Source organism: Hylobates moloch, unplaced genomic scaffold, assembly GCF_009828535.3.
Source record: "Hylobates moloch isolate HMO894 unplaced genomic scaffold, HMol_V3 SCAFFOLD_5, whole genome shotgun sequence".
Classification (NCBI taxonomy): domain Eukaryota; kingdom Metazoa; phylum Chordata; class Mammalia; order Primates; family Hylobatidae; genus Hylobates; species Hylobates moloch.
In genome coordinates this window covers 55,575,810-55,603,804 of record NW_026652280.1, presented here as the reverse complement: position 1 = coordinate 55,603,804, position 27,995 = coordinate 55,575,810, and the positions used below count along the sequence as shown (strand labels likewise).

Genomic DNA, 27,995 nt, shown 5'->3' with positions numbered 1-27,995 from the left:
CCCAAGGATGAGAATCGTCCATTTTCTTGCTTCTGTCAGTGTTCCAGCTTGTGGTTCCAGATGTACTCAAGAATTAGCATGGTTTTGCAACAGTTACACATGACACTTAAGGAGTGGCAGTAATTCTTATTACTCTAAAATTTCTATTTATAAAAGTTGAAAATCCTGTATGGATTTAGATATTCTTATAAGGGATGGTACAATTTACAAAATAAGTAAAAGCAACTTATATGACAAAATTATTTTGCATTTTTCTGTAATAACTTATCATATTGGTCCCATGACAATAGATGACATGTTTAAAATTCATGAGTTATTTTTAAACCTGAGCATTGCTTTCATTTAAAAAAAAAAACAATTGTTATCTAACAAATGCTTCAGCAAAGTTTCTCCAAGTTGAAATTAATAAACTACACTCTAAAAACGACAGCAACTCAAGGAAGGTTGTCCAATTTGGCATTAGAACATAATCTTGATTGTAACACTACATTAAGGGATTTTGCTAAATTAGAGAAAAATGTATGGAAAAAACATAAAGATGATTGAATTGCTTGTCTCTAGAATATTAGGCATCCAGATATCACCAGCCCATCATCAGAACAGTAAGACTTCTGTGATAATGGTTAAATTCAGTAACTTTTGATGTTTTGTTGACATTTGGTCATATGAAAGCCAAAGCTTTGCAAGAATAATTGGCAGTGTGAGAATAGAACACACTTTAGCAGCTGAACTTATAACTTTTAAATATTTGGGCATATGGCATATAGGCCTCCATTTCTCCTCCTGCCCCATTGCGCAAATGTTGGTGGCGGGCTGGAGCAGGTGGTACCCGGATCCGAGGGGCTCTGCCTTGCAGAGCCTTGCAGTCCCGCAGCGCGGGGCTCCGGTGAGCGGCCGGGCAGGTGCCAGAGACCCCGCCCCCGCCGCCCACCTCCTCGGGAATTGGATGCCCTGGTCCTAGGGGGCGGTCCCAGGGTCGGGATGAAGTCTGGGGTCGCGGGCGCGGGCTGCGTGGGGTTTTAGTTACTTGTGGACAAAGCGCCGCAAGCTCGCATTGCGGCCCGGGCGGAGTTCCCCGTCCCCTTCCCTTCCACATTCGCACGCTGGTTCTCCCTCTGCGCCTTGCCCTACCCCCGACTCCCGGGTCCGGCCCCTTCGTGGGAGAGTGGGCAGCTCGGGTCTACGGGTCTCCAGTGCGTGTGTCCAAGCAGCCTTGGGCGGTGGGCGAGGGCGCGGCTTGGGGACCCGGGAGGGGCCGGGGCGTGGGGGCTGCAGGAAGTGGAGGCGGCCGCCGCTCGGGGACCAGCTTGGCGGGGTGAGAGACGCCCGGAAACGGATTCCGCTTCGGGGCCCGCGCGAGTCGGGTGCCTCGGAGGGCGCGAGAGGAGCAGGCGGGTGCTGCTGAGTAATCCCCGCGGCGGCGGCCGGACGCCCACCTCCCACGTCGCGCCGCAGCCGGGCCGCGACTCCTCCCTCCGCGGTCCTTCCCTCCCCTTCCCTCCCCTCTTTTCCCCTCCCCTCCCCTCCCGGCTCTGCTTGGCTCTGGGCAGGTACAGCCGGGCTCCGGGCGCGCGCGGGGCCGCAGCAGCTGCTCCTGACCTCGCCTCGGCCCAGCGCAGGGCCTTGCGCGCCCATGGCCGGCTCGGAGCAGCAGCGGCCGCGGCGGCGGGACGACGGAGACTCGGACGCGGCAGCAGCGGCGGCGGCGCCCCTGCAGGACGCGGAGCTGGCCCTGGCCGGCATCAACATGCTGCTCAACAACGGCTTCAGGGAGTCGGACCAGCTTTTCAAACAATACAGGTGACCCACGCGTCCCCGCTCCCCCAACCCGGCCGCGCGCACCTAGTGTCCGGCTCACGCGCCTCGACCTGCGGCCCCCGGGAGCCCCCTCCCCCTCCTGTCGGTCACCGATTCCGGTCCCCAGGTCGCCTCCCCGGGCAAGATCAGCCAGAGGGAATGCGCCTCTGCCACATCTCCTCGTCCACCCCCTACCCCCGGCTCCGCGCGCCCGCCCCGCGCGCCCGCAGTCTCCCCTCTCACTTTCTCCCAGCCTCGCCCTCCCAGAGATATGCCGGTCGGCGGCTTCTCTCCGCAGGGCAGCTGGCTGTGGGACCGGATGAGATTTGAGGCAGCAGCGAGCCTGGGACCCGGGCTTGTCGTGACTCTGGCTCGCGTGCTGCCCCGGCAGCCTTTGTGACACGGAGCCCACCCGCTGCCTGCTCCTCGCGCCTCGCATGGCTCTGCATCATTGTGCAATTACAGACGCTTTTATTGTTTGAAAACAGATACGCACAATTGCTTTGCCGTGCAGGAATTTAAAAATTTCAGCCCAACTCTGCCCACTCATCTCTCTGCCTTGTCTTCTACAAACTCAGTCCTCAAAATGAGTTCCTGATGTCTTTCAAGCAGGCATTATTTATTATGAATTTCTCCAACGTAAAGGAAGGAAGAAAATGGAGGGCTTTTTAAAAAGTATATGAGAATGGTAGGAAAACACGTGTGTTCAGTAAATTTTTTATTTGTCTTTTTAAAAATAAAGCGAAAGAACTGAAACCTGGTAGTTTTCCTGTGGGAGTGGAAGGAACCTTCATTTCTTTGGGGACCTGGAGTGTCTGTTCTCGGATTGAGGAAGCAAGTTTGGGATTTGCCGTTTGATTGTTGACGAGCCTTAAGGATGTTGATTAGCAGCTTTCCCGAACACGTTTAAGGGCCACATGCTTCACACTTTGGAGACCCTGTAGTTTGGTTGGAATGAGAGGACCAATGTACAACTGTTATCGAGAGGCAGAGTCTGTGAGAATGAGAATGTCTAAAGTCTCAGACCTCAAAGAATGGTGGTTCCAGCAGAGCTTCCACCTTCTTAATGGCAAAGCAAGTATCTCACAACTGTGAACTTTTCACTAAAGCCCTTTTGCTTTTAAATCGGTGATTTTCCCCCCTTTGGTCTGAAAGTAAAAACAACTTCGCTTTACTTAGAACATTTCATTTTTAAAGCATACAAGTCTGGTTTCAAGATGGAGTTTCATCAAAGGCTGTTGATGGGGGATTTAAAAGGTTTACTTGTCACACAATTTCTCTTTTGTAGTTTTTAAGAAGCCCTCAGGAAAAAAGGTATGAATATTTCCTATACCGTGCTATGATTCCTTTTTTAGATTACCAGTTTGTGTTGTATGAGAAGGATGGAGAGAGTTGTAGAGTCAAATTTACTGTTTTTAGTTGATGATTTAGGTACTTACATCTTTAAGTACTTCTTGCTTTGAAGTCTCCTGTGATATTTATTTTGATGGTCTTTTTTCCCCCTTCCTTTTCTGCTTTAGTAGGCTAAAATACTACCTTTACATTGAAAGCATGAAATGTTTGCATTATCTAAAAAATGTTATGCACTGTTAATAGAAGGCAGTATATGAGTGGTTGGAAAACTCTCTCACAGCAACAGCAGAGAGATGCCCCTTCAAAGATATTTCTCTGTGGGCGAGTGCGTTGGAGGTGCCCAGGGAATATTTACCTTGTATAGCTAGGTGCTGTCTGCTTGTATTTTGAAATGGGAACTGAAGATAAGGAAGGGAAAACTGTAGTACCTCTTTTCTGCCAAGCACAGTGCTAGACACATTCCCTTGTATATTCTCACTATTCTCATGACAACAAAAGAGTGAGGTGTATCTTATGACAGTTTTATAACGAGGGACATGAGACTTAGTTTTTACTGTGTACCAGGACACAAACACTGTAGTTCTAAATCAAGGACTCTTTTCATTTTACCATTCTGCCTTCCTCACTAAATTTATAATAATTTGTCATCTGCTCTGCCACCTTATTTTCCAGCAATGTTAAAAAGCCTTTTTTAGAGATGTTGGGAGGGAAAAAGACAGGGAGACAGAGATGGTATCATCCCATCAGCTTTCCTTGGCTCCATCTGATTTGTTTGTGGTGTGGACAATCACTGTGTTCTTCCACCTCCCAAAAGGTGCTTCTGATGTATGTTTTGGAAAGCACAGTTGCATACAGGTGTGATCATGGACCAGTGTCCTGCAACTTGGGTTCCAGTCCTACTTTTGCCATTTTGTGGCTGTTGACTTTGGTTTTTCAAAATTTGCTTCCTTATCTATCAAATAGGAGTAACAATAAGAGTACCCACATTATCGTGTGTTGGTTAGAATGAAAAGAAATAATCTATGGCCCCAACTAAGTGTAAGCACTCAATAAACTCTAGCTAGCTTCTGTACGTGGTGCCTTCCCTGCTAGTATTGTGTTTTCTTCTTGACTGCATAGTTCGAGTACAAGACACAATGTCCTGTGTGCAGGTAGCTTTTCTATTTAAAGTTCATCTTACGTATTACATATGAAAGATTTAAGATTCTGTTATGCATTGGGAAACTTCCCTTTCTGTTCCAAAGTTAAATGGCCTGCTGAAGGCTCAGCAGTGACTTGATAAATGTTTGAGGAGCACCCCCCTGGCTCATTTTATCTACATAACAGGGATAGGCAAATTACCCTCTCTGTCTCCTTTATTAATGATTGTTTTCACAGGGGGACACCCTTCCTCTACTAGTGAACCTTCCAGAATCTTATTGTTACAGTTTAACAGTAGAAACATATTTTGTATCTAGCGTAACAATATTTTTTATTAAAACAAGAAGGTCATTTTCTCATGCCACCTTACTAGAATGGTGAAAGTTTATCAACAGCTGCCTGATGAGAAATGGTTACTTTGTAGAAACAGATTATCCTGAAGGCCAATCTCGAATTGGTGGCAAGTCTGGATTGTATAATTCAGATATTATGCATATAGGAATTAGAAATATATGCACAGTAGACGCCTTCTTTTGGAATATAGGACAGCTCCCTGGTTGGGATTTGAAACTGTAGCTGCCTTTCTATTGGAACTATAGTAATAATGTAGCAACAAGCTGCCCTTTGGTGATGCTGAGCCACCATTATGCACTTTGAGGTGTTTTCCCAGAGGTTAGGATAGATTTGTCCTGCTGGAGGGCACTTCTGCTTTGAACCCAAGTCCATATGTTTATAAGTTCGTGATCTTGACCACCTGAACTCAAGTTCCTGATCTTGGTCTTACTGCCAAGTGCTCTAGTCTAGCAGCAGTTGCTCCCCCTCCACACACAGACACTCATTCCCTTCCTCACTCACTCATTCCCTTCCTCACTTTGCATATGTGACGTGCACTCAGACCTTTAGTTGCTCAGGCACATAAGATAGACTGTGGGTTAGGTGCCAAAGACATGTGCTAGATACTCCGGTGCTGCAGTGTAGGTGTAGGTAAACCTGATGGTGATACGGAGGCTGGGAGACATACACATGGTCCCCTGGAGCCTGTAGAAGAAAAGCAGCGTCTAACCCAGCCTGAAGGACAGCTTTGTGGAGGAAATGATGCTTGAGCATTATGATGGGGTAGAGGTGAATCAGTTGAATGAGGAGTTGGAAGGGGCGGGGCAAGGAGAAAAGGAGAATGTGAGAGGTGGTGAGGTTTAAACGGAAACCTAGGAGAGGAAACAGCAGAAAAACCCACGTGGAGACCTGAAATGACATCGGGAAAAGAGTGGTCAGAACTGCACGCTCACCAGTATTACTAGGCCGTTGCATTGGATGGCTTGTTCTACACTTCTTTTCTTCCTACCACTGGTCAGTCCGTGTTTCCCATGGTCGGTGCTTTTCTCAGGTTTACTTTGCTGCTGGGTGTCTCGTCAACTCACTTTTCACCATGACCATTGTCCACAGCGTGGCTGTCACAACCATAATTCACTCTTGGCTCCCTGGGACTTCAGGATCCTAATGTCACCACCTTTTTTCTCTTTATGGCTTGAGATATTACTTTTTAACAGAGGACTGGCAGAAATGAAGCACATGGAGGCCTGAGGAGCATGAGATGTTTGGAGCTTCTGACCCAAATGAGCTTCGCAGTTCTTATTTCTGCTGCCCTGATGCTGAGCCACCCTCCTCCACTCTTGAGGTTACCAGCCCATCTCCCGCTTTAACTCTTGGCATTCTTTTTGATCCTAAGACTTCTGCAGTTTTTACCTCTGCCAGGGCTACTACCAGTTTCTGGCTGTAGATATTTTAAAGAGTCCTACTTAGTCATTGTCAACCAAAATAGGAAACATATATCGTTATTATGAATGTTTATTGGTACATAGTTGCTATGAATTGTGATACTTCCTTTTCCATTTTAAACTATAAAATGGCAAAAATGTATTAAAAAGCAAGAAAAATTTATGGTAAGTAATGTGAGTGTGCATAAAATGAATGTATGGACCCTAAATTGTTTAACACAGTTTTTGGCGCATGTGACAAAGCCATATGAGAAAGCCATAGGATCTGTGGCCTCATTTTGTGCGCATGTGGATTGCAGAGCCAGTGTTATCATACATATGGTTCCATATAATCCAGGAGTTGGTAAACTATGGCCCGTGGGCCAATTCTAGCCTGACACCAGTTTTTGTAAATAAAGTTTTGAGACACAGCGATGCTCATTTGGTTATGTGTGGTCTGTGGTTGCTTGTGCCCTACACCTGCAGAAATGAGTAGTGTCAGAGACCATACGGCATGCAAAGCCTAAAATATCTACTCTCTGGCCTTTTACAGAAAAAGTTCTTTGACTTCTGAGAAAACCTCAGCGCTTCCTGGAAAAACTCAAAGGCGCTTGTAAGAGATGTTGAGTCAGCAGGCCTCTGAGCCTCTTCTCTGCCTAAAACCATGTCAGATTCTTGGGAGGACTGGAAGGACTTGCAGGCTGTCCATGTTTTCTAGACAATTCAGCTGCTCACAGACAAGAATGTGTCTCTACCTTGCTCCTGGAGACGATAGGAGAGTCCACAGATGCAGAGATGTAAGAAAAGGAGAAGCAATGAAAAGCAGAAATGGTTTAAGGGAACTGGCGGGAAAGACAGGAAACTCATCTGTTGACTTTTTCCATCCTCTTCAACTCAATGGTGTGTTGGAAAAAGGCATCTTTTTCCCCCAACTATTACACTGTCTGAAAAGGTCCTAATTAAATATTCATTAAAGATTCATTTGGCCTGAGATTCCTTTTAAAATGCAGCTGCCTGTAGAATAATAGGAGAGTTTGGAGGAAATTATCAGGAAAAAAATACCTGTGCTATAGTGTATGTAAGTCTCTGTAAGTGTGTACAAGTATACAAGAAACACTTGTGCAAATACACAAGGCGAAAGATGTGAGCCTTTAAAAGAATGTGTTCTCTAAGTCACATATGTAGTTATCCCTCAGTATTCATGGGGGATTGGTTCCAGGACCCCCGGCGGATACCAAAATCTGTGGATGCTCAAATCCCTGATAGAAAATGGCGCAGTATTTACGTTACCACCTACACACCTGAAATCATCTAGTAACTTATAATACCTAATATCATGTAAATGCTATGTAGATTGTTGTTATACTGTGTTGGTTAGGGAATAGTGACAAGGGAAAAAGTCTGCATATCTAGTATTAATGCAACCTTTTTTTCCAAGTATGTTGGATCTGCGGCTGGTTGTGGAACTCGCGGACACTGAGGGCTGACTGTATTGTATTAACCGGTTGAGTGAGAGTACCTTTTTCCCCCTAATTTAGTTGAAAGAAGCTATATTGAGTGAAATAAAGTTTTGATGAGGATTTTTTTTAAAAGGGAGAGAGAAGTAATATTGAAACACGGAAGCACTTTCTATTTAGATACACGAAACCACTTGTAGCTCCCCAAAAGTGGTATTTCAGGAGCCTAGACCTTTCGCACAGCCTGTTTTAGTTCCTGAAATACCATTTTCACAGCTGGTCTCCTTTGCCAGGGTAATCCTCCTATTTACCCAGCAGCAACAGTGGGACTGGAAGAGGCTACGAAGGACTCAGGGAGAAGAGAGAGTATCAAAAAAGTACAGAAAAGTAGATAGCTGTGTGGCAAAGATGAATTGATCTACTTCAAAACTGCCTAGTGCTAGCTCTACCCTGTGAACGGAGTCGGGTTGGGTAGGGAAGAACTGGTCCCTGTCCTACACAGCACCTCTTTCAGCACTTACTCTCCTCCCAACACCCTAAATTCACGAGGCTGCTGCTCATTCTGTAACGTGGGTCCATTTGGGGGTTGAATAGCCTTTGTGGGCTAACCTGGGGAAAATGCATTACAGTTGCTGAACAAGTGACTGTGAATACATGTTTTTATGTAAAATTATTCATGCATTTGCTGTGTAGGAAGAGAAAGTCATGCCTCCTTGAAGTGGATTTGATGATTGAGCTGGGGTTTCGCTTTTTTTCTTTCTGTCTTATTTTTTTTTTTTTTTTTGAGACAGAGTCTTGCTCCATTGCCCAGGCTAGAGTGCAATGGCACGATCATGGCTCACTGCAACCTCCGCCTCCTGGGTTCAGGGGATTCTCCTGCCAAGCTGGGCCTTTCTTATGTAAAGATGGTTGGTGGTTTGCACCACCCTTTTCCCTAGCCCAGGTTGCTTTCTCCATCTCTTCCTTCTTGCTCAAGAATTTCAGAACACAAGAAATATGCCTACATATATCTAAGGTAGTTACTCCTGTCTTACAGAAAAACTCCATTATTACAGAGAAAGCCCCTAGAGAGTCAGGAAGTTCATCTCTCTAAAAAGTCTGTGTTCACAGAGTTTCTGCCATGAACAAAGGTGAGAGGTTTCCTTCAAGGAGGCATTACTTCATACCTTTATTCAAATCTACTTCAAACAGAGTCACTTTAACACTTAGTCTTGTCCAAAGCTGTAATATCTGTGAACTCACTGGCTTAGGTGATTTTTTTTCCTTGCGTACATCAATATAAACACATAATGATAAGTGTAAACACATAATGATTTCAGGTATATGGGAGGATGTGTGTAGGTGATACGCAAATACTGTGCCAATTTCTATCAGGGATTTGAGCATCCACAGATTTTGGTATCCGCCTGGGGTCCTGGAACCAATCCCCCATGGATACTGAGTGATAACTACATATGTGACTTAGAGAATACATTCTTTTAAAGGCTCACATCTTTTGCTTTGTGGGCTAGCATTGAGCCAGCCCACAGCCCCAGCCTTGCCTGAACTTTTCTCCTCGTTTAATCCCCCCGCCAGCTCTGTGAGGGGTGCCTTTATTATCTCCCTTAGACGGAGGAGGAAGAGCCCTGGGGCATGAAGTGGCCCAACTCGGGTCTCGCAGCAGTAGTGGGGAGTGCTGGGGTTAAAACTGGGCTGCCTGGCCCCAGAGTCTGGGTGTGACCATGTGCTATCTACCTCTCTTACAGAACTTTTACAGTAAAAGGAGTCACATGTGTCCTGTCAAAGCCATTTTGGGGCAAGTTCCTTTAGCAATATGCAGATTGCACTCTGACACACAGAAGCTATTCATCAAACCCCCGGAGAGATCTGTCTTCAGGGGAGATGTCACCCCAAGCTTTAGACCCTTTGTGGCTCCCAGTCTTGTGTAGGATAAAGCCCAGTATCCTGGCCTTGCCTCCGATGTCCTGTGATGTGGCCCTGTCTGCTTCCTGTCCTGCTCCCCTTGTCCCTTCCATGCTAGTTGTGCTGGAATATTTTGCATCATCCAGCCAGGTATATCTTGCTCTTCCAGACACAGCTCAGATTTCTAGAAAAAGGTTGTATGACTCCTCTGCACTCCTGCGGCATCCCGTCCTTACCTTTATCCGGCACTTGTGTTGCATCAAAATTGTTTACACGTCTGCCTGTCTGCATGAGTGGGCTGAGATGGTAGAGATGGGTAATACCTGGACTGCCTCTCCAGGTGTTCCTGGCCTTCCTGAGGTTGCTGGAGTTATGTGGGGTCCAAGTTGTTAAAGGCATAGCAGCTGTCCTTTATTTGCAGTCAGCAAGTGCAGACCAGGAGGCAGCTGCCCTGTAGAAGCTCTGAAAGCTTTGTTCCTCATCACTCCCTCCCATTCTGATGGCATGGGTGTGTCTCTTGACCCAATTTGAGGTGCTCCAGACGGGCCCTAATATTGATGTTCTGCTTCTCATAAGCAGTTGCCAGAGCTCCTGCCTGGCCCCGTCACTGCCTTTGCCTTGGAACGTCCAGGCTGCCCTGTGCTGAGTAAGGGCGATGGGAAGCAAAGCCGCTGCTGAGCCACGTGCAGGTCTCAACAGTGCCATCACAAAGAAAGCTGGGCCCTAATGACACTCAGTCTCCTGCTTCCAAAGAGGTCACAGGTGTCAGCTGCACCTGGCCTGGGCACTGTAACTCGGGATGGCTGCTGTCTGAGCTGTTCTGTGCTCAGTGTTGTGTGCAGTGACAAGGAGGCCAGCCCAGCTGGTGGGACTTTCGCTTCTCCCACCTGATCCCTTGCAGGGCTCTGGGGTACCCCTAGGGGGTGGTGCTATGATAATGCTCTGATGTGATTTGCCTGCCTGGCATGAGAAAGTAGAAATGTAACTGCCAGACTCCAAAAGCCAGGTCCTGTGTTTCAGGAAGAACTGGTCTCTGGGAGAACCTGGTGGCTAGGAGGGGAAGCTTGCTAGAGCAGTGACTCTCGACTCTGTCACACTGATGCACCCTTTTGCTAACAAATATTTTGCAATTCCCCTTTTATGATCCTGAAATGAAATCGATAGATGAAATAACCTACTCACGCATACAATGTCTGAAAATCAATAGAATTCCCAAAACACACACAATATATACACGCATATATATATACACACATATATACACACATATATATACACACACATATAATATATATATTTTTGAGATGGAGTCTCACTTTGCCTCCCAGGCTGGAGTGCAATGGCCGATCTTGGCTCACTGCAACCTCCGCCTCCCAGGTTCAGGGAATTCTCCTGCCTCAGCCTCCTGAGTAGCTGGGACTGCAGGTGTGTACCACCACGCCTGGCTAATTTTTGTACTTTTAGTAGAGACGGGGTTTCACTATATTGGTCAGGCTGGTCTTGAACTTCTGACCTCGTGATCTGCCCACCTCGGCCTCCCAAAGTGCTGGGATTACAGGCAGGAGCCACCACGCCTGGCCTACATATATTTTTAAAGTGTAAATGCTCAGCACACCTTTATCTGATGATAAAATGAAGTAGTTAGGTGACTGCACCCTTGTATAATGAAGAAATATTGGATTTAGGAGAAGGTGAGAAGGTGCTGCAGAGGAGAGAAAAGAGCAGGTATGCTTTAAAATAAAGGAAATAACAGACCAAATTTACCCGTAAATGTTAAGGGAAGGAGGGAAATAGCCCTAACCTGCCAAGGCAAAATACTGGCTGTTAAAGTGGTTTTAATAAGAAGTGTGACATTTTTGCAATGAACCAGGCCTTCTTTGTCAGGATGCTATTAATTTCCTGTATTAAGACATAGGATGTGTGCTGACAGAGTGTCTCAGAAAACGTATCTCCCATCGTTAAATCCCTCTGCACACCAAGAACTTTAGAGACCATTGCCTTTAATAGGTGTCCAGGATTAGACGATGAATTGAAAAAATATTCATAGGATAGTTGAGTGGCAACCGACTCCTGAGGACAGTTTCAGAGTAAGGTTGAAAAACAAGACTCAAACCCAAAATAAATAGTTGGTTTTTTTTTGTTTGTTTTTGTTTATTTGTTTGTTTTGACGGTTTCACTCTGTCTCCCAGGCTGGAGTGCAGTGGCATGATCTCAGCTCACTGCAACCTCCAATTCCTGGGTTCAAGCGATTCTCGTGTCTCAGCCTCCTAATTAACTGGGTCTACAGGTGCATGCCACCACGCCTGGCTAATTTTTGTATTTTTGGTAGAGATGGGGTTCTGCCATGTTGGCTAGGCTGGTCTTGAACTCCTGTTCTCAACTGATCTGACTGTCTTGGCCTCCGAAAGTGCTGGGCTTACAGTCATGAGCCACTGTGCCCGACCTCCAAAATAAAATAATTTTGACATGTCATTTTCATGACAGAAGTTTCAGTATGCTACGTATCCTTAAGAATACTGGGTGGCAGAAATGAAATAAATGTATTAATGAAATGTATTTGTTCCAGGATTTCATGTATCTTCAATAATTTATTTGGCTTTAAATATATTAAAGGAGCTTTCAGTATCACTATTAAATATTGGCAGGTGATATACAAATGCAAAGTGGTTTAGCTGCGGTTTGTTGACAACTTAGATGCTACAAGTGGTGTTGCTGTTGGTGACATGGTTTTCCATAATTGTAAACAAATCTTGATAAACTGTGTATTTAAGCAGTGTAAGGAGTATTTTGTGTTTCTACATAAATGGAGGTAGATTCTAGAACTAAATAAAGTTTTTCATCCGTGTGGTCTTCCAGGAAATGTTCAAAAGTTTTATGGGACATGAGACAGTGTGCTGGATGATCTCATACATTGCAGGATGCCTTGGGTCGTTGGTCCCATTCCACTACAGTCATCATGTCACCCCAAAACGACCCCACAGGTTTCCAAAATGTCTCCACTGAGAGGCACTGAGCTTGGGGCAGGAAGGTTTAGGACCGGATTTGGTCTCTGTGGCTGAATCCCTTAGCCTGCTTAGAACAGCACAGTAGCGGGGTCTTTCTGCAGACAAAGTGGGACTGTAGGAAGGGAAGAGACTGCCCAGGCTGGCACAGCTGTGGCTGAAGGAGAGAGGTGGAGAAGGGAGTGTCTCTGTTGCGTTGGTGACGGCAGGCACCAGGACAGAGGCCACGTGTAGGGTTCCTTGAGAGGTGAAGAGCCCCTAATGTTGGGCTCCCTGGGTCACACTGCCCCTAAACACCCCTCACACACACATTGCTTCTAGGGCCCAAACAGCTCCAGAAAAGTCTGGCAGTTCAGGTTTCTCCGTTGCCATGTGGATGGAGAACTACTGAGGTGCTTCCCTTCCTCATACTCCACATGGATCTAGCTTACCGGAACTGTGTCTCTCCAGCCTCTAGGTGACTTTATTTTCCTGTCCTGTTCCCACCCAACTCTTCCTAACTTTGAATCTCAAACTATAAACTGGCCTATGTGCTTCCCAGGAAGTGAGCAAGTTTTGTTTTTGTTTTTTGCTAAGTAGGTTATGCAAGTTAAACAAACAAAAATTTAGTTAAAAAGCAAAGGCTAAACCCTATGAATCAGGGCACAGTTGCCTCAAAGTTCCATGTTCTTTAGAAGCATGAGATGCTCTAAAATGTGAGGAAATAGGGTCAGATGCTTCGTGATTTTCTGTTGAGCTTGTACTTAGAAGTAATTAGGAAAGGAAAGCCACATAATGTAGTATGTTATAGGGCACCTTGATACACAGATAGGCAGAGCTTTCCCTGGTCCCACCCTCAACCATGACATCAGTTGCATCCCATAATACATGTTAGCTCAGCCTGTTTTACATGCTCAGGTGCACCATAACGCTCCTTTTGGGTGGGGCTTTTCCAGGAAGATACGAGTCTGAGCATGGTGCGCCTCACTCTTAGTGCCTACAGCTGGGTGTCATTTGCTGCTGTTTCCACTTTGGCCTTCACACAGCTTATTGTCTTTTGTTGCCTCCTTCCACCTGCAGCAGCCATCCTTTGTGTTGTACTTCATTAAATTGTCACTCCATAAAATAAGCATCAAAGATAAACAGATTTGCAAATATTTGTATCATTCTGTCTCTCTTGCAAATGAAACTCTTTGGTACTGTTCTAACAGGACAGGACAAAAAAGGGAAAATGACATTTTGAATCCAAATTCAAGTTGAATTTGCTAAATGACAGAGAAACAAGAAGCAATGGGCTGGGCACAGTGGCTCACACCTGTGATCCTAGCACTTCGGGAGGCCGAGGCAGGTGGGTCACTTGAGGTCAGGGGTTCGAGACCAGCCTGGCCAACATGGTGAAACCCCGTCTCTACTAAAAATACAAAAATTAGCCGAGCGGGTGGTGGGTGCCTGTAGTCCCAGCTACTCAGGAAGCTGAGGCTGGAGAATTGCTTGAACCCGGGAGGCAGAGCTTTCAGTGAGCCGAGATCGCACCACTGTGCGAGACTCCATCTCAAAAGAAAAAAAAAAAAGTAATCGGATTAAACTAAAATCCATGCTGCATGGCCTCTAGGATCGCTTCCAATAGAATGAGTCACTGGCAAGGCTTTGAGTGCTTCCTCTCTTCCCCAATTTTGAATGGTGAATTGCAAAATCTCAAGTTATGTGTTGTCAACTGATACCTGGAACAAGAAAGAACTTGATATCTTTCTGTCTTGCAAATTATGCTCACCCGCATCTTTATTTAGGCCTAAAATAAAGTAGCATGTTGGAATTCATCAGCTGCACACATCTCTGATGTGACTTTTTTTTTTTTTTTTTTTTTGAAATAGAGCCTTGCTCTGTCACCCAGGCTGCAGTGCCGTGGCATAATCGTAGCTCACTGTAGCCTTGATCTCTTGGGCTCAAACCATCCTCCCGCTTTAGCCTCCTGAGTAGCTGGGACTACAGGCCTGTGCCACCACACCCGGCTAATTTTTTATTTTTTTATTTTGTAGTAGAAATGAGGTCTTGCTGTGTTGGCCAGGCAACTCCTGAGCTCAAGCAGTCCTCCCACCTCAGCCTCCCAAACTGGGATTACAGGTTGAGGCACTGCGCCTGGCCTGATGGGACTCTTGACCTATCCAAGGCTACATGGGGGCTGCTTTTCCAGGCCTACAGTTGTTGAAGGAATTGGGCTTCTGACTTTTCTCCACATTATAGCCAGGTTTGCATCCATTTAGTAGCACAGAAAAGAGTTTTGTTTACATCTGGAATGCCGTTTGCTTCAGCTGTCAACCATGTGGATCCAAATCTATTTTTGGTTGTTTCTGTATTGATGATTGGTGAGACACTCATTACTTTGAGTTATCCAAATTCAAACTGAGCTAGAAATTACTCCTCTTGAAATAGCATGAGGGAAAAAAAAGGAGGTGGGAAAGGGCCGTGGTATCGGGGGAAATGGCTAAACTACTTATAAACTACTTAAAAGTTTAGCCAAAGTGTCAGGACCTGCTGTGGTGGAATCTCAGAGATTCTTGTTCTGTAGAAATTGCCAATGTGAAAATGACAAGGAGAGAATGCTTGAGTGTTTTTCTGTAGCCCTTGTGTGACATTTTGGATCTGGGCTGGGCTTATAAGAGAGAAGAGTTGAGGCTAACTTGAAATTGGGATCTTTTCTCCTAATGGAAGAATGTTGAGTTGTAAAACAAAACAAAACTTCATCAAAGAGCTATTCTACTAAAGTCTAGAAATTTATGCCTAAGGAAGCCTGTGAATAGTAATGTAAACCCAAGTGAAATTTTCTCGACCTATGCTCTACTAAAAACTGAAGAAAAATGTAGATGTCTTAGTGAAAGATGGACATTTTCTATGACATTCAGAGTTGTTTACTGAGAACTAGTTCACACAAAATGTTATTATGAAGAATGTGTCTAGCTTCCCTTTGAAATGACTTTCAACTGAAAAATAGAGAAGTCTGTAGTATTTTTATTTTTATTTCTTTATTGTTTTTTGAAATGGAGTCTTGCTCTGTCACCCAGGCTGGAGTGCAGTGGTGTGATCTCGGCTCACTGCAATCTCTGCTTCCCAGGTTCAAGCAATTCTCCTGTTTCAGCCTCCTGAGTAGCTGGGACTACAGGCACATGCCACCACGCCTGGCTAATTTTTGTATTTTTAGTAGAGACGGGGTTTCACTATATTGATCAGGCTGGTCTCGAACTCCTGACCTCAGGTGATCCACCCATTTCAGCCTCCCAAAGTGCTGTAATTACAGGCATGGGCCACCGCGCCCATACATAATATTTTTAAATGATTGCCTAAAATTAATTAGTGTTTGGGTTGCTTGTATAAATAGATGTGTGTGGTTTTGTTGTTGTTGTGAGATGGAGTCTCACTCTGTTGCCCATGCTGGAGTGCAGTGGTGCGATCTCAGCTCAGTGCAACCTCTGCCTCCTGGGTTCAAGGGATTCTCTTGTCTCAGCCTCCTGAGTAGCTGGGATTACAGGCGTGCACCACCACGCCTGGCTAAGTTTTGTATTTTTAGTAAAGACGGGGTTTTTCCGTGTTGGCCAGGTTGGTCTCGAACTCCTGACCTAGGTAATCCACTCACCTTGGCTTCCTAAAGTGCTGGGATTACAGGCGTGAGCCACTACACCCGGCCAGATGTGTGTGTTTAATCCTCAAAGCATTCCTGCAGTTTGTAGATTATGCCACATATAATAGAGGAATCATATTAAAACTTAAAGCTCATTGAGAAAATAATGAAAATGTCTTTTAAATTTCAATAGTTTGTGGGGAACAGGTAGTGTTTGGTTACATGGATAAGTTATTTAGTGGTGATTTCTGAGATTTTGGTTTACCTATCACCCAAGCAGTATACACTGTACTCAATGTGTAGTCTTTTGACCTTCAGCCCCCTCCCACCCTTCCCCCGCTGAGCCCCCAAAGTTTATTGTGTCATTCTTATGCCTTTGTGTCCTCATAGCTTAGCTCCCCCACATAAGTGAGAACATACGATGTTTGGTTTTCCATTCCTGAGTTACTTCACTTAGAATAATGGTCTCCAGCTGCATCCAGGTTGCTGTGAATGTGATTATTTTCATTTCTTTTCATGGCTGAGTAGTAGTTCATGGTATATTTACACCATATTTTCTTTATCCATTCATTCATTGATGGAAATTTGGGCTGGTTTCATATTTTTGCAGTTGTGAATTGTGCTGCTATCAACATGCATGTACGTGTGTCTTTTTCATATAATGACTTCTTTTCTTTTCCTCTGAGTACCCAGTAGTGGGATTGCTGCATCAAATGCTAGATCTACTTTTAGTTCTTTAAGGAATCTCCATCCTGTTTATAATGAAAATGTCTTGATTAATTTTGTTACTTTTAAAATCGTCCTTGTTGAAGGATGGGTTAGAAAGTCTTTTTAGTTGAGAAATGCGGTTTGGATGTCCTCTTTGTAAGTTGCTTATCGGTGCTGTCTCCATGTGCCATTAGCATAGAATAGAGATGAATTGCCTATTTATTTGTATGAGGTGAGATAGAGAAGGAACTATTGCTGATGAGTTAGGAAGATATTTGATGCACATTAATGATAGATTGAGAAAAACTGTTTGAAAACTGACTAATCTGAAGAATTATTTTCAGAACATATCAGTAACTCTTGAGACTATTGAGACTTAGCAATAAATGAATATGAGTTAAGCAAAACTAGAGAGGAATCTGAATATAGTTAGAAGTAGTACACTCTTGTAATCATACAAGTCTGTTGACCTTTGCTTAAATGCCTACACAGGCAAACAGTGACAGTGAATGGGGGTCAAGTGGGTCATAGGTGCACGCTGTTCGTGTGTCACTGTGTTGTGTGTATTTCTTCCTTAATCCTAATTCTCTCAACAGCCCCAAAGATAGGCCTATTTTTTTTTTTTTTTGAGATGGAATCTCACTCTGTCACCAGGCTAGAGTGCAGTGGCGTGATCTAGACACACTGCAACCTCCACCTCCCAGGTTCAAGTGATTCTCCAGCCTCAGCCTCCTGAGTAGCTGGGATCATAGGCACCCACCACTACGCCTGGTTAATTTTTTAGTAGAGATGTTTTCACCATGTTGGCCGGCCTGGTCTCAAACTCCTGACCTCAGGTGATCTGCCTGCCTCAGCCTCCCAAAGTGCTGGGATTACAGGCATGAGCCACTGCGCCCAGCGTTTTTTTTTTTTTGAGACAGGGTCTCACTCTGTTGCCCAGGTTGGAGTGCAGTGGCAGCGCGATATCAGCTCCTTGCAGCCTCCGATTCCTGGATTTAAGCGATTCTCATGCCTCAGACTCCCGAGTAGCTGGGACTACAGGCATGTGCCACCACAACTGGCTACCTTTTTAATTTTTATTTCTTTTAAGTAGACTTGGGGTTTCGCCATGTTGGCCAGGCTGGTCTCGAGCTCCTGACTGCAAGTGATCCCGCCGCCTTGGCCACCCAAAGTGCTGGGATTACAGGCGTGAGCCACTGCACCTGTCCTCCAAGGATAAGTCTTTTATAATCACCTTGCACATAAAAATTAAGGTTTACCAAACCCAAGTGAAAAAGATTGTGAGTGGAAGATCTGCTCCCAGCCTAGAGTGTATGCTGGTTCCTCCAAAAGAACCCTGTTTTTATGCTGAATAGTATTACGTGGACCTAGCAAGATTGCAGGTCAGTTTTCTAGCCCTGGTCTTCTTCCGGGGCTCTCAGGCTCCGTGAACTGCACCACTTGAAACCTGGTTGTACACACTAGAAGGCTCTTGGCACCTCTGTCTTACCTTTATTGTCTGCCAATTTTGCCTGTCAAGTGTCTGTTGAATCCATCCACTTCTCTTCATCTTTACTACTACCCCCTAGTCCAGGCCACCCTCACCTCTCACTTGGACACTTGCACTGGCTCAGCTGGCTTCCTTATATCCTCCCTGCCCTTCCTTTACCTCCACCACCAGAGTGATCTGTCCAACATTAATGTCTTAATTGCATGCCTCGCCACTAAAATCTCTTTTGCAGCCTCTGTGGTAGGCTGAAAAATGGTACTCCAAAAGGTATCTACTTCCTAATCCCTAGAATCTCTCAGTGCTACCTTATAAGGAAAAGAATAAAAGGTGCCTTGCAGATGTGATTAAGTTAAGGATCTTGAGGTGGGGGATTATCCCGGATTATCTCGATGGGCCCTAAATACAATCACATGTATTCTTACAAGAGGAAGGCAGAAAGAGATTTTACACACACGCAGAAGAAGGTGAAATGGAAACATCAAGAGACAGATTTGAAGACATTGGCCTTGAAGGTTAGAGCCACAGCTGCCCTAAGCCTGAATGCAGCCAGTCACCAGATGGAAGAGGCATGGAAGGGACTCACCCCTAGAGCCTCCCCAGGGAATGTGACCCTGCCGGTACCTCGATTTCAGCCCAGTGACACTGATGTCACACTTCTGGTCTAAAGAACTGTTTAAGAGAATACATTTCTCTTGTTTTCAGCCACCAGGTTATGGTAATTTATTACAACAGCCACAGAAAACTAATTCAGCCTCCCATTGCTTTTAGGATTAGGACCAAAATCTGTGGCAGGATTTATCTGGCATAGCTTGGGTCTGCTTGGTTTGCCCCTTGACCATCACTGCCTTATCTCATTTTTTTCATATGAAGATTGAGTATCCCTTATTCTAAAAGCTTGGGACCGGAAATGTGTTGAATTTCAGATTTTTTCAGATTTTGGAATATTTGCTTATACATAATGAGATATTTTAGGAATGGGACCCAAGTCTAAACATAATTCATTTATGTTTCATATACATTTTATGCATAGAGCTTGAAGGTAATTTTGTACAATATTTTAAATAATTTTCTGCATGAAACAAAGTTTTGACTGCATTTTGACTGAACGTCACATGAGATCAGGTGTAGAATTTTTCACTTGTGGCCACATGCCAGCCTTCAAAAAGTTTCAGATTTTGGAGCATTTTGGGTTTCAGATTTGTGGGTTAGGATGCCCAACCTGTATTTTAAAATGATTTTGTTGTATTATTTCTAGGCTGTGGCTGTGCAAATCCCAGTTAGCTCATGCTATAAAATAGACTCATATTTCCCCCTTTTATACAGTGGTTTGTAGAAAAACAGAAAAGTAAAATAGCTTTAAATTGGCAATGGCTTTGGTTTTAACCAGCTTTAGAATCCATATTAACCTTCATTGAAAAGATCAGTGCTGGCTGGGTGCAGTGGCTCACACTGGTATTCCCAGCACGTTGGAAGGTAAAGACAAGTGGATCACTTGAGACCAGGAGTTTGAGACCAGCCTGGCCAACATGGCGAGAGCCTGTCTCTGCTAAAAATACAAAAATTAGCTGGGCCTGGTGGCACATGCCTGTAATCCCAGCTACTCGGGAGGCTGAGGCATGAGAATCGCCTGAACCTGGGAGGCGGAGGTTGCAGTGAGCTGAGATCATGCCACTGTACTCTAGCCTGGGCAACAGTGTGAGACTCTGTCTCAATACATAAATAAATAAAATAAATAAATAACCGGTGCTTTCTCCAATTATGCCATTTGGTAGCCTTGTCTTCCATTGCTGTGTTCTTTCCTTACTCTTTGACCTGCAGTTACCATGATCTTTCAGATTCTTGACTTTGCTTTGCTTCCTTCTGACACAGGGTTTTCATTGCACGTGGAATCTCTCCTCCAAGCTGACTCAATTTCTACTTATCCTTCAACCTCAACTCTACCTTCCCTTCCTGGAGAGGCTTTCCCTGGTCTTCCAGCCTCATTTGTTTGCTATTCATTCTGTAAGAATCAGGTTCCTTTCCTCTGGGTTCTTACCTTAGTTTGTAATCATGCACAGACAGCTCCGGCCTTACTTGGTTCTAATATGCACAGATTCCAGTTTCAGTTTCCAGAGTGAAGTAACACCAGTTCCCCAATAACACAGTTCAATTTTCAGTTACTACTGTGTATGAGCTATGAGTAATTGTAGCCACTAGCTCTTCAGGTCACAAAGCATTATGTATATAACAGGTGCACATCACGATCAGTAGCCAATCATGTGACTTCTTTCAGAGTCTGTCTGTGACTGGTCATTGCACCTCTGTTGTTCAGTTCACAGACAGCAAAGAGTGTCCTTGTGTTGCTTCCTTCATTCCTAGTGATAGACCCACTGACATTTTACTCAAAGGGATAATTGAAAGAGGACTTTGGCCAACAAAGATGAAAGTGCAGCAAAGAAAAAGGTGGTAACACTGGAACTGACATTAGAATGAAATCTAAATGGAAGGAATAGCTGACCTGGAATGTTGACACTGCTCCTGCAGCAAAGAAGAAAGTGGTAACACTGGAAGTGAAATTGGAATGAAATATAAATGGAAAGAATAGCTGACCTGGAATGTTGACACTGCCCCTATTTGAGGGATTGTGGATGTGCAGCCACAGGCACTTAGTGAAGGGGAGTTTATTAAACATAAAGGAGGAAAGTGGTTGTAAGAAAAAAGATGCAGATGTCCCAGAGGAGGTGACACTAGCCAAGAAAAACTTCACATTCAAAGAACTCTTGGAAATATCTCACAACATTTAAAGCACAAAGGCTAAACTGAAGTTGATCCAAACTTCATAAGGAGTATCACAGTTCAAAGTATGACAGAGATGCGTACTTTACATCATATATTATCTTACAAGAAGAGGGCACACCCTGCTCAAAATCCTCTTGATAAGTTTCTTACAAAGAAGGAAATCCCTTTAATGCTCAATGTTTCTAATGTTTTAAATAAGAGTTTATAAAATAAATGTTTTGCTAACTTTTTCATTTCCCTAATGTTTATAAATAGTAGAGTTTTTAAATACTTTTTAATTATTTTTTCAATTGTAAAATATGCAGGAGGTAATATTCACCATTTTATTCATTTTTAGATGTACAGTACAGTGGCATTAGTGGCATTAAGTACAACTGTCACCAGCATCCATCTCCAGAACTGTTTTGTCTTTCCAAATGGTAATTTTGTACCCATTAAACAATAATTTCCCATTTCTCCCTAGCCCCAGCAACTGCCCTTCTGCTTTCTGTCTCTATGAGTTTGTCTATGATAGGTACCTCTTGTGAGTGGAATCATACAGTATTTGTCTTTTTGTGATTGGCTTATTTCACTTAGCCTGATGTTCATGAGGTTCATTTATGTTATAGCATATGTCAGAATTCTCTTTCTTTTTAAGGCTAAATAATATTCCATTGTTTGTATATACCACATTTTGTTTATCCATTCATCCATTAATGGACACTTGGGTTGCATCCACCTTTTGTCTATTGTGAACAATGCTTCTATGAACATGGATGTTCAAATATCTGAGCTCCTGCTTTCAGTTTTTTCGGGTATATACCCAGAAGTGGAAATGCTGTATCATATGGTAATTCTAGTTTTAATTTTCTTTCTTTCTTTTTTTTCTAAAGAGACAGAATCTTGCTCTCTTGCCTAGGCTGGAGTACAGTGGTGTGATCAGAGATCACTGTAACCTTAAACTTGTTGGCTCAAGTGATCCTCCTGCCTCAGCCTCCCAAGTAACTAGGACTACATGCATGTGCCATCACGTCCGGCTAATTTTAGTTTTTGTAGAGCTGTGGTCTCGCTGTGTTGCCTGGACTGGCCTCTAACTACTGGGCTCAAGGGATCCTCCCACCTTGGCCTTCCAAAGCACTGCGATTACAAATGTGAGCCACTGTGTCCAGTCCTATTTTTAATTTTTTGAGGAACTACTATACTATTTTCCACAGTGATTTTACCATTTTACATTCCCATCAGTGGTACACAAGGGTTCCAGTTTTTCCACATCCTTGCCAACAGTTTTCTTGATTTGTTTTGGATAATAGCCATCCTAATAGGTGTGAGGTGGTATCTGATTTACATTTCCCCAGTGATTAGTGATTTTGAGCATCTGTTCATGTGCTTGTTGGTCATTTGTCTATATTCTTTGGAGAAATGTTTATTCAAGTCCTTTGCCCATTTTTTAATTGGGTTGTTTGGTTTTTGTCTTGTTGAGGTTTAAGAGTTCTTTATGTATTCTGGATATTAACTCCTTATCTAATGTATAATTTTCAGATATTCCACCCCACTCATTCCATGGATTGCCTTTTCACTCTGTTGTTAGTGTCCTTTGATGCAGAAAAAATTTTAATTTTGATATAGACCGGTGTATCTGTATTTTCTGTTTTTGTGTGTGCCTTTGGTATCACATCCAAGAAACCATTGCCAAATCCAATGTGATGAAGCTTTTTCTCTGTTTTCTAATAAGAGTTTTATAATTTTAACTCTAATGCCTAGGCCTTTGATCCCTTGTGACTTAATATTTTGTATGGTATAAAGTAAGGGTCAACTTCATTCATTTGAATGTGGATATCCAGTTTTCTCAGCACTGTTTGTTGAAGAGATTGCCCTCCATGCATGAAGGTTTATTTCTAGACTCTCTATTCTTTTGCATTGGTCTATATGTCAGGGTTTGTGCTGGTACACACTGTTTTAATACTGTAGCTGTGTAGTAAGTTTTGAAATCAGAAAGTGTGAGATCTTCCAATGTGTTCTTTTTCAAGATATTTTGGCTATTTGGGGTCCCTTTAGATTCCGTATGAATTTTAAGATGGAGTTTTCTATTTCTGCATATAAGACGTTGTTGGTATTTTGATAAGGATCACATTGAATCTAGAGGTGACTCGAGTAGCATTAGCTAATATTAAGTCTCCCAATCCATGAACATGGGACATCTTTCCATTTATTGATCTCATCTTTAATTTCTTTCAGCACTGCTTTATAGTTTTCAGTGTATAAGTCTTTCACCTCACTGGTTAAGTTTATTCCTAAGTATTTTATTCTTTTTGATGCTATTGTAAGTGGAACTTTCTTAATGTTTTGAATTGTTCATTGTTAGTGTGTAGAAATACAACTTATTTTTATGTGTTGATTTGGTATCTTGCAACTTTGCTGAATTCGTTTCTTTTAACCATTTCTTGTAGAATTTTTAGGGGATGTTTTTGTTTCTGTTTTTGTTTTCTTGAGACAGGATCTCACTTTGTTGCCCAGGCTGGAGTGCAGTGGCGTGATCACGGTCTACTGCAGTCTTGATCTCCCCAGGCTCAGGTGATTGTCCCACCTCAGCCTCCTGAGTAGCTGGAGCTACAGGTGTGTGCTACTACACCTGGCTAATTTTTGTATATTTTTGTAGAGATGGGGTCTTGCCATGTTGCCCAGGCTGGTTTCAAACTCCTGGGCTCAAGCAATCTGTCCGCCTTGGCCTCCCAAAGTGCTGGGATTACAGACGTGAGCCACCATGCCTGGCCATTTTTAGGGTTTCTTACATCTAAGATCATGTCATCTGTAAACAGAGATAATTTTATTGTTTTTCTTTCCAATTTGGATGCTTTTTCTTTCTTTTACTTTACTACTTGCTCTGGCTAGGACTTCTAGTGCTATGGTGAATAGCAATGGCAAAAGTGGGCGTTTTTGTCTTTTTCCTGATCTTAGAGGAAAAGCTTTCGGTCTTTTACTATTGAATATGATGTTAGCTGTGGATTTAATGTTTGATGAAGTTTTTAAAAAGATCACAGGGCACTTGTGATTGTTCCCATTTATTATTAAGATCAGTTTGTATGGTTTCAGCCTGCATGGTCCTTTTTAGGATCTTACTCTATTGTATAAAGTGAGTACTGCCTGTATTCCCTAACATAATATTTCCCCCAGGTGGACTATGCTCCTTGAGATTAAGAATTTTGTCTGTTTTGCTCACTGCTATATCCCTAATGTCTGGCATGTAGTAGGTACTCAGTCAATGAATGTATGAATGATTCTTACTTTAAACACGAGTTATTCTGGGTTCCCACCATTTGTGCTATTTATCCCCCATTCTCCAAATGTGTAGATTCCTTGTGATAGGACATTTGTCTGGCGTATTGGAGAGTCGTGCTGCAGAGTCTCAGATAGACTGTCTCACCAGGAGGATTGGGTAAGACTCCAAATTGATATCTCTCACTTATTTTAAGGCTTGCATATATTAGACATTCTATGTCATATTAGCTGGTTACCACTACACTTTGGTATTATCAATTTAGCATTTAGACATGGAATATGGTTCCTTTGGAAATGCAAGATTCAGTACAAATGGAAGGTGGTAGTAAAGTGTAGTTGGTGGCAGGGTTGCTGTTGTGAACTTGGATTCTTCAGGGAGATCACAAGGAGACTGTGGCATTTTACATTGGCGTATGACTGTGAAAGGCAGGTACCATGGATCAGGTCAGGAGAAAAGATCTTTTAGCTCTTTTCATTCTTCAGGCGACATGTTTCTTCAGAGACTTCCCCGCAGGTGAGGCCTCAGCCTGGGGTCAGTGAAAATCCAACCCCAAATCAGCACTTGCTATGCTATGCTACACGTCCATATGCCCTGAGTTGTCAGATGTGTGTCTAGTGGCACCATTTATCTCTTATAATTCAAAAGCAAATTCTGCAGAGGGTGATGTTTGTTTTATATTTTCATATATAAACTATACATTAATTAAGTGCCGACTGTGTTTAAATTATCATGGTAGGTCCCGAAAGGAGACAAAGATGAATAAGATCCACTCCCTGCCCTCAAAGAAGTACCCGTCTGATGAGGACAATCTACACAGCATGTAATTTATTTTTATTTTTATTATTCCTGAGACAGAGTCTCACTCAGTTGCCCAGGCTGGAGTGCAGTGGTGCAATCATGGCTCACTGCAGCCTCGACCTCCCAGGCTCTGGTGATCATCCTACCTCAGCCTCCCGAGTAGCTGGAACCACAGGCATGCGCCACCATGCCTGGCTAATTTTTCTAGTTTTTGTAGCGATGGGAACTCACCACGTTGTCCTGGCTGGTCTTGAACTCCTGGGCTCAAGCAATCCACCCGCCTTGGCCTCCCAAAGTGCTGGGATTACAGGCATGAACCACCATGCCTGGCCCACACAGCGTATAATTTAAATGGAATCACATCATGAGAACAGTAATAACAACAGGCATATTGGTCCTCTTAGGCTGCCATAACAAGACACCAAAGGCTGGGTGGCTTAAACAACAGAAATGTATTTTCTCTCAGTTCTAGAGTCTGGGAGTTTGAGACCAGGGAGCCAGCATGGTTGGGATCTGGTGAGGGCTGGCTCTCTAACTAGCTTGTGGATAGCTACTTTCTGGCCATGTTCTCACATGGCCTTTTCTCTGAGTGTGAGGGGCACATATGAGAGAGTGAGATCTCTTTCTTCCCCTTCTTATAAAGCCACCAACCCTCTTGGATTAGGACCCCATCCTTATGACCTCATTTAAACTCAGTTACCTCCTAAAAGCCCTGTGTCCAGATATAGTCAAATTAGGGGTTAGGGCTTCAACATAGGACTTTTGGGGGACACAGTTCAGACCATAGCAACAGAGATACATGGCACTTACTTAGGACCCCCAGTGTGCCAGGCGCTGTGCTGGCATCTTCATTCAGTCCCCACTATGCACCTGTAAGTTAGGTACTGTCATTTCCCCCTACTTTACAGATGATGAAACTGCAACTCAAAATAATTATTTTCCAAGGACACTTCACTTAGCAGAGCCAGGACTTGAAACCAGGGCCATGGGAATTGAGGGAATGTCAGAGGAGGTGCCTTGAGGATGAGCAGGGAAGTCTTCCAGGGTACTGGAGCAGAGCCAGCATCCTCAGACTAGGCATGTGTTATAGTCAGGGTCAAGCTGTTCTGTGGCCGCACAAAGAGAAGTGTATTCAAGGGAATGATGGAGGTGGACACACATGATAGGTGGGTCTGTGTTCTATGTAGAACCATGGATTTTACCCTTTTCCACTTGGGTGATAAGGAGCCATTGGTAGGTTTTTGTTTTGTCTTGTTTTGTTTGTAGAGACAGAGTCTCACTGTGTTGCCCAGGTTGGTCTCAAACTCCTGGCCTCAAGCGATCCTCTTGCCTTGGCCTCCCAAAGTGCTAGGGTTACAGGTGTGAGCTGCCATGCCTGGCACCATTGATGGTTTTTAAGCAGAGGAGTGACATGGATTTGAGTTTTAGAAAACTAATTCTGGGGACGCTGTACACAGTAAGCCTGGAGGAAAGAAAACAAGTTAGAGAGCGATTGTCATAGCCCACATGGGGTCTGGGGAGAGCAGGGGAAATACATGTGAAATGTTATAGGTGGTAGATTCAGCAGGACTCCTGTTTGGTTTCAATTTGATTATTGGTTGTGGTTGGGAGGAAGAAGGAGGAATTGAGGAAGTTCGGGGTCACTCGTTAGATGGTGCGGCCATTCAGAGCAAGAGAGGGAATACAGGAAGAGGAACAAATTTGAAGGATTAAGCAATGTTATAATTTCTTTACCAATTTGTCATCAATTGGGAAATGTTACACCAATTATTTTAACTCTCTTAGGAAAGAAATGTATGTAGTACTGAATATTGAAAAAAGACTTGAAGTAGCTGGAGGAGTAATTGGAGGCCTCTTGATTGGGACCGTGATTGGGACCACTAGTGATGATTTATTATAATTTAAGAAGTCAGTTAAAGCAGGGGATTCTAAAAATGAATTAACATCAAATAAACATTTTATTACTTTTGATGTGGGGCTGAGGCTTTTACTTTGTGAGTTTGGTGATGGATTTTTAATTTGACTTTCTTGCATAAACCACATCTATAATGCATTTCTGTGTCTTTCAGTATTGGGGTCACTAAAGTGGAGTCAGAGGTTAAAATCATTTGTGAAGCAATATGGGGTAAATGCCCCTTAGTTTTACAAGCCTTTTCTACTTATCTTGCTTTCACCTAACCCTAACGTAACTTTTAAAGTCATCTGCCATTTTCAAATCTTTTCAAAGCATTTATTTTTCATAAATGTCATGTTTTTTCACACCCCTATTTCATGTAGTTACATAATAAACAATGAATTATGTAGTTGCCATTTAACAAGGCTATATATTTATATATAACCATTGTTATATAACAAGGGCAATAGGAATAATCACATTTGGAAATAATCACTAGAGACTCTCAGTAAGCATACAGCTTAACTAGTAAAGAGAAAAGCCCACTAGCTTGAGTATTCAATAGGTGAAGGGCATCTAGCGCTCTCTCTCTGTCTCTGACATTAGTTAATCCAGAGATTTAGGTGAGTAAAGATTGGTTAAGCGAGTTTCCACTGTGTGTTACTTTTTGTGTGCATGTGTGTGGGTAACACAAGGGCCAGTGTAGACATCAGTGTGAAATGGTGGTGCTATATTTTTGGGGGGCTATATTATAAATTACTGATTATTTCTAAAACAGTTACAAAGAGAAAATATAGATTGTAGGAGGGATTATGCAATGATAGTTTAAAATGAAAGTGGTGTTAGTAGAATTTTGCATTAGCTACAGTAGTGAAACGAAGTGGATTGAGTTCAGGGAGAAAAGTAGGGGATCTGCGGGTCTGTTGGATTACTAGAGAGAGATGAATGGAATTATTTCCTTCTGAAAATCAGATTTACATGTCATTTCATAATTCATGCCTGCATAGACCCCTAATGCCATCAGTTAAAATTATTGTTGCTTCAAACTGAGCCCACCTACTTTCTGGCCATGCTA

At 43.4% G+C, this 27,995-nt stretch overlaps 1 protein-coding gene across 3 annotated transcripts in view; it reads left to right on the top strand.

The window, feature by feature from the left end:
* Window positions 1–1,319: 1,319 nt before the first annotated feature.
* Window positions 1,320–27,995, top strand: part of TTC39C (tetratricopeptide repeat domain 39C) — a 123,167-nt gene continuing 96,491 nt past the window's right edge. Inside the window, exons 1-2 of one of the 3 annotated variants that reach the window (XM_032152635.2) lie at window positions 1,320–1,800; window positions 6,598–7,025. In XM_032152635.2, the coding sequence (XP_032008526.1) occupies window positions 1,634–1,800; window positions 6,598–6,661 (231 nt within the window). In that variant the 5' untranslated portion in view covers window positions 1,320–1,633 and the 3' untranslated portion in view covers window positions 6,662–7,025. Of the gene's footprint in view, window positions 1,801–6,597; window positions 7,026–24,965; window positions 25,049–27,995 lie in introns of those variants that run through there. The other 2 variants (XM_032152633.2, XM_032152634.2) reach the window with 2 other exon arrangements.